At 45.3% G+C, this 10,252-nt stretch overlaps 1 protein-coding gene across 1 annotated transcript in view; it reads right to left on the reverse strand.

Moving 5' to 3' along the window:
- Positions 1 to 9,803, reverse strand: part of LOC118587650 (collagen alpha-4(VI) chain-like) — a 93,149-nt gene extending 83,346 nt beyond the window's left edge. Inside the window, exons 1-4 of the mRNA XM_036193650.1 lie at positions 9,728 to 9,803; positions 5,631 to 6,236; positions 2,845 to 3,432; positions 637 to 1,242 (exon numbers count right to left, since the gene is read on the reverse strand). Of these exons, the coding sequence (XP_036049543.1) occupies positions 637 to 1,242; positions 2,845 to 3,432; positions 5,631 to 6,236; positions 9,728 to 9,803 (1,876 nt within the window). The remainder of the gene's footprint in view (positions 1 to 636; positions 1,243 to 2,844; positions 3,433 to 5,630; positions 6,237 to 9,727) is intronic.
- Between the last annotated feature and the right edge of the window lie 449 nt (positions 9,804 to 10,252).

The raw sequence follows: 10,252 nt of genomic DNA on the forward strand, positions 1-10,252 counted from the left end.
TTTATACAACTGGATTTTTCTCTTGGGTCTCTGCAATTACCACAGGGAGAATTTGCTCAGAGTGGCTGGATTGACCTCAGAAGCAGAGCCATACTTAGCTAGTCAAGCCCCATCTAAACCTCAGATCTGAGAACAAACCAAGGCAAGGTCAGCAAATCTCTGCCATGGGACTTACCCGTGGGCAGCCGACCCAGACCTGGGAGGATAATTATTGTTCCAAGCACTGACTGCAGGTGCTTAGCAGCGTATTCGTGGTAACCGAAGATACCGCAGGATGACAACTGAGGTACTCTCTGCCCTATCTACAAGTGTCCTAACACCGAGGAATGCCCTCAGCAGAAGTCACTTTCTTCCTTTTTCTCCTCCTTTAAAAAAAAAAAAAAGGAGGGGGGGGGTCTCACTATGTAACTAATGAAGCATGACTCTAAACTTCGGATCTCCCTGCCTCTCTACCTGGAGTGCTAAGGTAATGGGAATGTAATGTTGTGCGTATTGATGTCATCCTGGAAATCAAACCCAAACCTTCGTTCTTGCTAGGCAAGCACTCCACCAATTGAACTACACCCCCAGACCCCCAGATTTTCTTCCTATACTGTGACTTCCTAGTGACTCACATAGCCAAGGATCAAGGCTTACCTCCAGCAGCTCCATCTGCAGCCTCTATCCTGACCTCAGGCTGTGGAGTCCCCTGGATCACCACATTCACATCCTGCAATAGCTGTCTGACTCTGTCTTCTCCCTGCGGGTCAGCCACGAACACCAGAGACCCAATCCCCTCCAGTTCCGTCCTGTCAGAGTCCTGCACCCCCACAGACATGATGTTCACGCCTCTCTTCCTCAGGATCTGTGCAGCGTCCCCAAGCTCACCCTCAGATTTGCCTGAGGTAAAGATCACTGCATACTGGGGAACACCCTGGAAGATCCGGCTTCCTGCTGCCTCCTGGAAAAAAGTCTGGTGAAGAAACCGAAGGGCTCGGCCTGCCCTCCTGGAACCACCTCGGGGCACCAAGTGCTCATGGATGTGTGTGATCATCTCATTCCGGGTCTTGTAGGTATTAAACAAAAACTCAGTGTAACCTTGATCACCGTACTGAGCCAGCCCAATCCGGTACTTGTCCTTGCCAACCTCCAGCATGCCAATAATTCTAGAGATGAAATTCTGCATCCACTGGAAACTGGCCTGCGATGTTTCCTGTGAGGTGTCAATAAGAAAGACCACATCTGCATAGGTCTTGTTAGACTCTAGAAGTAAAAGAAGGAGGTGGAAGGAAACGAAAAATCAAATCAAGTTCTTATGAGAAAAGTGGAGTGCAAGGATGGCTTGATGTGGGCAATAACAAGGACAAGTAGTATATTGACACTACATTGTACACCCAGGGCTTGTCCCTTCTCTGCTTGGGACTCTATCAAAGGCTCTCTCTGTCTCTGTCTCTGTCTCTCTCTCTATCTCTCTCTCTCTCTCTCTCTTCCTCCACCTCTTCTTCTCCACCTCTTCCTCCTCCTCTCTTGTCTGCTTCTTTACTATCTACTTCATATTCTTCTTCCACCAACAAGAAGGCAAGAAATTGACCCCTCCTGCATGGCCTCTGGGACTCACAGATCTCTAAATACTTTGTCCATCTAATCCTCGCAAGATTATTGTCCCCATCATGAAGGTGAAGGCAATGAAGCCAGCCCAATCCGGTACTTGTCCTTGCCAACCTCCAGCATGCCAATAATTCTAGAGATTAAATTCTGCATCCACTGGAAACTGGCCTGCGATGTGAAGTGAAGCTCTTTCAATGTTCATATAGCTGCCAACATAACCACTGCACGGCATGGTTAAGGGAAAGGGTTTTTAATTGTACTTAAGAGAGATCAAATATCCAGAGGCATCTAGAAGAGCCCAGAGCAGACAGAGAAAGAAGTAGACTGAACATGGCCAGCAGACTGGACATGACCAGGGCTAGGAAAGCAGAAGAGCAGGGGAGAGTAGTGGAGATAGTGAGACAGCAAGAGATGGAGACTAGAGAGAGCATAGTGAACTAGCCAGAGCAGAGAGTAGTGAAATCAGCAGGGTTATAAGGAGGAGGAGTAGCTGTGAAGAGGGAAGCCTGGGGGCTGGAGGGAGTTTGGGGTAGAGGAGGAGGTGAGAAGGGCTGGGATGCTAGTGTGGACTTTGACAAGTATCACAGGTACTTGTATACTGAGGGAGCCTGGAGGCCAGCACGTGCTTTGATATGCTGCTAGACACCACAGTTTTCCATCTGTCCCTTCTGTCACAAATAAGAGAAATTACTTCTTTTGGCAGGTAGAAATGGGTTTTACAAGTTCCTGAAGAGATGGGTTGGGGATTTAGCTCAGTGGTAGAGCACTTGCCTAACAAGCGCAAGGCCCTGGGTTTGGGCCTCAGCTCCGGGAAAAGAAAAAGAAAAAAACAAAACAAAACAAACAAATAAAAACAAGTTCCTGGAGAATGCTGGCTTTTATCTAACTGCCAAAAATCCTCCTATAGTCCAGATTGAACTCATTCTGGATATACAAACTGCCTTTTGTAGTTTGGGGAATTGGAGTTTCCTTTGGACCTGACAGTAACTAAAATGTGGCAGATGCAAGATTTAAAAAGCATGTCTTCTGGACTCCAAACCTCATGCTGTTTCCTCTAAACAACTCGACAGCATATCCCCTCACTTCTTTCCTACTCATGAACACTCTATTCATCATTCAAGCCCAGCTCAACTTCCTCCCCTCTCGGAAGCATTCCCAGACGCCCCCATGATAGTAGGTCTTCCTTCCCTTTTGGGAGCACATTACTGCATTGCAATTGAGTGGTAGATTCAGAGTGGTAGACTGAACATGGCTTACTTTTCATCTGTCTCTCCACTGTTGAACACAGAGCCTGAAGGAGGCTTCCTGAGAACTCCTGCAAGATGCTGAAGTTCACTGTGTTGAAGAAAAACTTCTCAAATGGTTCACTGGCTATCTTCTGCAGCTCTTGGATGTCTTGAACATTGATCCCTACCACGTACACAAAGACTCCATCTCTTTTCAGCTGGTCAGCTGCATCCTGGACCTCATCATTTGACTCCCCATCTGTCACCAGGATAACTATCTGAGGAACCCCATCCTTGGCCCGGCTGCCACTCATCTCGGTCAAGTAGTTGGCCCTGATGAACTCTAGGGCACTTCCTGTATTTGTGCCTCCTGTGATGAAGGACAGATTCCGGATCCATTCCAGGACCATGCTCTTCACAGAGGACTGTTTCAGCTGAAAGGCTGGGTGGATGTTGTCACTATACTGGACTAGTCCCACTTGGACCTGATCACTGCTGATGTCAAGATCCAAGACAACAGCGTGAAGGAAGTTCTTTACATTCTGGAAGTTCTGGGGTCCAATGCTAGTTGAGCTGTCCACTAAAAACACAATGTCAGCCAGGGTTGCTTCTGCGCAAGCTGTAAGAAAGAAGGGAAGGAGTGAAGTCTCGGAGGTTTTATTCTAAACACTTGGAGTCTGGAAAGCAGGGTGGTGAACGGAAAGATAGGACAAGGGCAGTGAGCTCGGGGAATTGTGTCCTTCCCCCACCCGCTCGTCTTCCAAGGCTTCAGGCCTGCTCTGCTGCTACCGCCACCTCCAGCCTTGAAATCCACTGGACACTGCCTAGACTCACATCAAGAAGCCAACCCTTTTGAAATTTGACAGCATCCTGAAAGAGGGGTGCTCTTCTCTCTAGTCAGGGATGCTCTCTCTCCCCTCTCCTGATGAAAACCTCATCTCCAGGCATGTGCTGGCACAAATGGGTCAGAGAGCTAGAATATGTCACATCTTCTTTAGCAGGTCACACTGCCTGTGGACCTGTGATCTGTTTGTCCCTCACCTCTTTGAGACCTTTCTTCTCTGCCCCACTGTAAACTTTACACCAGTCCCTACATGCTCACAGGTGTTTTGAGAATCATCTATTATAGCAGACATCGATCCTCTGTCCAGGTCCTGCTGTTTCCTTTTGACCATTTCTAAGCATTGCTCTTTGGAAGAGTTCCCTCCAACTATTGCCTTTTTCTCAGTTTTACAAAAGCCAGTTTCTTGCTGGACCTAGATTCAGGGTCAAGACAACCCTGAGACATAACATCTGCTCTTGAGTTCCCACGAAGGGTCAGGACAACACCATCCTTTGTGGGACTTTTAGCATAGTCACACCCTTCCTTCCTTTCCTCTACATCTCTGTCCAGCAGAGCCTTGGTAACTGCCCTCCTTGCTCTGTAGTCTAGCATACCTGCTGTAGACAATGGGCCTAACAGTCCGAGGAACCAAATCTTTAGCTCTACCACAGACCTGTGGTACCGCTAATCTCAGTTTCTTTATCTGAAAAATGCAAAAATAATGATGCTAATCATCCTGCTTATTTACAATTTGGAGATAGTAGATCAGCACAATGAGTAATGTAAACAAGGTTTACGAACTCTATAGAGCAGCACTTCTCAAACTGTGGGCGGAGACTCCCTTCACAGGGGTCACATAAGAGCATCAGAAAACACAGATATTTACAATTCATAATAGTGGCAAAATTACAGTTATGAAGTATCAGTGAACATAATTTTATGGTTGGGGGAAATCACCACACCATGAGGAAGTGTATTAAAGTGTCGCACCATAGGAAGGTTGAGAACCACTGGTCCAGAACATGAAGCAGATGGTGGTTATGACTATATACATAAAATGTCTTTGTAAACCTTAAGTGATATTTTAAAAGTGTATAATAAGCCATAGGAATGCCTCACTGGGGGGTCAAGTTTAGGACTGCTTCCAATTCATATACTCTTATGGGAAAATATCAAAATAATGAAATAATGAAGGTCTGTCCTATTGGTGGCTATCCACTACACTGTCCTCTTGTGGATTTTGATGGAGACATACATAATCATCTTTCCTCTACATGAAGTTTCATGCTTTAGGAAATTCAATGCAGGTGTCCACCAAGGTAGGGATTTTTAAAAGCAAAGTTGTATGTTTTCTAATAAAGCTAAGTAACTACCATGAAGAATTTTCATGAGTTTGGGTCTTATCACTAGCAAAATAAAGTTGAAGACACGTATGTCCTCTCACAGGTGCCAACAGGCACAACAGTAGGAAATGCACGTGGGCACCCTGGCTTTGCAGCCATTGTGTCACGCTTTTTAATGGCACACTCTTGTTTAATGCTTCCAATTCTCCGAGACAGGAACTAAGGTCCTGGGAAGAAAATTCAGATTTGGAGAGGTTAAATGGTTTGTCCAAGATGACACCAAAAGTGAACAACTAGATCTAAGGCCAGGTCTCTCTTTTCTCTAAATGTGTCTCTTAACCAACAGGCTGACAATGGACCAAGCAAACATCCGGGACCTCCCCCTCCTGTGGCCCCTTAAATCCAGAATAATAATATCATTCTAGGAGCAAATAATCCTTCATCAAAATGGACTTACACTCCTTCAGTGTATGGTACCACCACAAGGCCCACGGGATGAGTAAGATGTAGTCAGTGGCTGCATCATGTTGGGTGAAATTCTAATCTCTGAGTTAAATATGCCCACACACAAATAAGAGAGTAGTAAAGGGGTACAAGAAAGACAAAGTTTGGGGTTCTTTGATGTCCAGATGAGAAAGAAGGAAAAGGTACCTGGAGACTTGTGCTCAGTGGGTTCAGCTGCCTTTGCTAGAGTACTGCAGAGCTCTTGCCGAAGCTTCTGGGCGAGGCCAGGCAGGCTAGAGAAGTTGGGAGCAAAAAAGGTGAATTTATCCTTGGGAATGCTCGAGATCTCTCTGAGCTCAGCCTGAGCTGCATCTCCAACACCAACAGCATATAGCAAGATTCCTGCCCTCCTGAGAGCTTTGGCAGGTTCCTGGATGTTGTCCTCAGCTGGGCCACTGCTCATCACCAGGGCCATCTGAGGCACCCCTTGGTTTGCCCGGCTCCCCGCTTCTTCCTGGAAGTGATGCTCTAGGATGAACTGCAGAGACTGGCCCATCTTGTTGCCTCCAGGCTTAAACTGAAGTTGCTGGATGTGTCTCAACACTTCACCTTTGTGGTGGTAGGTAGAAAGCAGGAATTCAGAAGCAGGTATATCGCTGTACTGGGCCAGACTCACACGGATGGTGTCTTTACTGACATTGAAGCTGTTTGCCAAGATAGACAAGAATTTCCGCACACTGCGGGCGTGCTGGGAGTTGATGCTGGGGGTGTGCACCAGAAACACGACATCCCCCTTATAGGCCTCCCTGCAGACTTCAAAAGAGAATGACCTTGAGTTGAAAAGTACAAGTGGACAGCTACTAGCTGAGAGCCAGACTCACTCAGTGCCCTGTCTTCCTCCCCACAGGTGTCTGATGGCAGGCAGCCCAAACACACTGTTCCTTCCTTTGCCTGCATCCCATGTGTACCAGCTATCCTTGCTCATCTGCCACCTTCCCATCTTTTTCTTAGACATTTGACCCTCCAGTTAGGTCCCTCACCCAGGTTCTCCATACCACCTGCACACTTAATAAGAATATCTACTTTCTACCAGTAGGGGGTGCTGTTAGAAAACACTCAGACTCCCAGCACTTGGGAGACAGAGCCAGGAGGATCTCGGTGAATTTTAGGCCAGCCTAGTCTACAGAGCGAGATCCAGGACAGGCACCAAAACTACACAGAGAAACCCTGTCTTGAAAAATCAAAAAAGAAGAAGAAGAAGAGGAGGAGGAAGATGAGGAGAAGGAGGAAGAGGAAGAAGAAAAGAAAATACTCAGACTTCTTTGACTGTCTGACACACATTATCTCCCTAGCTGCCATAGTGGCCCCAGTTAACTGCTCACATTTATGTCTGTGATAAGAAGAAAGGGAGGGGTGAGGGAAGACAGAATTTACAAGAAAGGGGCTCTGTTGTTGTCGTCATCATCATCATCATCATCATCATCATCATCATCAGTGTATGTGTGTGCCACAGCACGCATGTGGAGGTCAAAGGACAACTTCACAGAGTCCATTCTCTTTCCATTTTCACATGGGTTCAGAGGATCAAACTCTGGTCATCAGGCTTACATCACTCGGTGGCAATAACCTTTACCCACTGAGCCATCTTGTTGGCCCAAGGATGGAACTCTTGAACAATAATGAAAACAAACGAAGAAATGGAAATTGTAGAGCTAGAAGTCATTGTAACCAGTGGAATGTAGCCACCAGTCATACGTGATCATTGAGTTCTTGAATGCAGCTAGTGGGAAGGAGAAATAGGACTCTACACTTTACTGCATTTTCACACTCAAATAGTCAGATAGTCACAATAGACTAAAACGGACTACTCAAATAGTTACAGGCAGCTAGGAGCCACTGTATTGGACAACACATGTATAAAATAAGACATCTCATTCACCCAAGGGTGGTACCACCACTTGGAATGATCCCACCCACATCAGCCATCAATCAAGAAAATGTACCACGGGCCTGTCTGGTAAGGACATTTTTTCTCAACTGGGATTCCCTCTTCCAAAATGATGGTAACCTATGTCAAGTTGACATAAAACTGATCATCATAGCACCCCACAGACATTCCTTCAAAGAGCTTGACAGAGCCCAGCTCTTCCAACATCCAACCCATAAAAGTTAATTTTTTTAAGCCCATACTGCAGGAAGGAAAGACCCAGTATAGGCATAAACAGAGAAGGACTGGGGAAAACATGGTAAAATCAAGGGACATCAAATCCCTGTCTCCTCTGGAATTCTGGGAGCTGCCCTGCAGAAGTTTGCCTGACCTTGGTCATAAAGCCAAGTGGAGTCCGACTGTAGAAAAGGCAGATAGGTTCCACACAGAATGTGTTGCTCTTGGGCTCTTCCAATGGAAAGAGAGAATTCAGTGACATCCAGAAATGGCTAATTGGTTTCTGCCCTTGCGATGGCTAATCTTGGTTGCCAATGCAACTACATCTGGAATCAACTAAAACCAAGGAGCTGGGTATCCCTGTGAAAGGATTTTCTTGATGAGATCATTGAGGTGGAAAAACCCACCCCAAATCTGGGCCATACCTTCTGGTGGCAGCCTATATAAAAGGATGTAGACGGAGGCTCTGGCTTTGTGCCTGCTTGCCCTCACTTTCACAGGCAAGTTCATCTAGCCTACTGCCGAATCATTCCTCTCTGATATTTAGAATCTACTTCAGAATTCCAACATAGACCGAAGACCAGGAGCTCTCTAGGAATCTCCAGGACTCCAGCACCAGACTGGGACTGACGAAACATCCAGTCTCATGGACTGAACAACTACCATATTCTTGGCCTTTCCATCAGGAGACAGCATTGTTGGACTACTGAGACCACAGCCTGTAAGCCACTCTCACACATTCCCTTTATATGTGTGTGTGTTATATATTATCTATTAATACTATATTAATATTAATTATATATTAATATAATACACATATATATTCATTCTATCAGTTCTTCCTTTAGAGAACACTGCCTAATACACATCTCTCTCAGGAGCAAACACAGCCATAAAGTTTTCCCTGGTCCTTCCAAACTGAAGGAACCATCCCCAGCTGTAGCCTATTTTTTCCAGCAAGTATTGTTTGTACCACAAGATGCCACAGAAGTACCTCCTGCTTTCATCATACTGTCTCCATTACTTCTTTGTAGTTCTAGAAGGTATTTGAAACATGACAAGACTTACTGTCACAGCTCAGTTCATAGGAAGGGGAGACAGAGCCAAGGGGAAGGGGAAGACTTCGTTTGGAGTTTTCACCAACAAATGACAGTCTGTGCATCTGCATTTGAGTATTTAAAGCTCAATAGTGTCTCAGTGGGGCTTCAAGCCACTCAAAAATATGTTCCCTTGACAAGACTTTCATCTTGAAAAGTCTATGCAATCTATTAAAATGACTGCCAAATGGGCTAGGGAAATGACTCAGCTAAGTGTATGCAACCATGAGGACCAGAGTTCATATCCTCAGCACCCATATAGAAAGAAGCACTAGAGAGCTCACTGGCCAGCCAGCCTACCCAAATCAAGCTCTGGGTTCAGTGAAAAATTCTCTCTCAAAAAATAAGGTGGGCCAGGCAGTGGTGGTACATGCCTTTAAACCAGCACTCGAGAGGCAGAGCCAGGTGGATCTCTGTAAGCTCGAGGCCAGCCTAGTCTACAGAGTGAGATCCAGGATAGGCACCAAAACTACAGAGAGAAATCCTGTCTTAAAAAAAGGTGGAAAGTGATTGAAAAGGTTGTATCTCTAGTGTCCACATGCACACACATGTGCACAAGCACCCAAAAGCACACATGAACACATCTATATGTATATACATATATATATACATATATATATATATATACATATATATATAAAGACTACAAAAAACTGCAGAGGTGTCACTAGCATTGGACAAAAGTACCCACCTCATGATGACAATTCCCCTCAGAACAGCTCTGTCATGGAGATAGAACACACCACACCTCTCTTGCAAAGCCCTGTAACAGGCTTTTTAGAGCCTGGTAATACATTCATAAGCACAATGCTTTTAATATATCTCTATATTTAATATATCTTACCATTTGGGCTTAAGTTTGTTTTTAAAAATCAAGTACTCATCCCTCACTAAGTGCTTCCAGATTCCAAGGAAATTCTCCTTCAAGAAATCTATTCTGTTTTATTAATTAGGATGCTCCCATCATATTTCCTTTTAAGATTGTCACTACTACTAGGTCCCTGGCAAGCAAGCATTTGGAGTTTAAGAATTCCATATATTACCAATCATTTGTGACTTAATGAAGTCCAGACTAGCTGCAAGGGAGATGATCAACCAAAATGTCTTCCAAGTCCCCATGCTGGCTGTGATCCTAGAGAGAAACAAGAAGAGAAAGAAGCTTTATGATTAAAAATTATGTCTTCATTTAAAATGAGTGTATCACATTGTGTGTAAGTTATACTTTAGTAACGTTGACAGAAATTTGGCAGACAGGTTCTCATGTAGTTGGGTATGGCCTTGTAGCCTGTAACCCCATCCCCACCACAGGGGAGGGAGGGGAGGAAGACAGAATGATGCTGGAGACTCATTGCCCAGCCAGTCTAGCCAAAATGGCAAGTGCCAGATTCAATGAGAGACCTTGTCTCAAAAAATAAAAAGTTGAAAGGCCAGCAAGATGGATGGTGGCTCACTGGGTGAAGTGACTTTCTCCCGAGATTGACAACTTGAGTTCAGTCCTGAACCCACATTACAAAAGGAGAAACCAACAACTGGCAAGTTGTCCTCTGACGCCCACAGTTGTGTGCCAC

Source organism: Onychomys torridus, chromosome 7 (assembly GCF_903995425.1).
Source record: "Onychomys torridus chromosome 7, mOncTor1.1, whole genome shotgun sequence".
NCBI classification, from domain to species: Eukaryota; Metazoa; Chordata; class Mammalia; order Rodentia; family Cricetidae; genus Onychomys; species Onychomys torridus.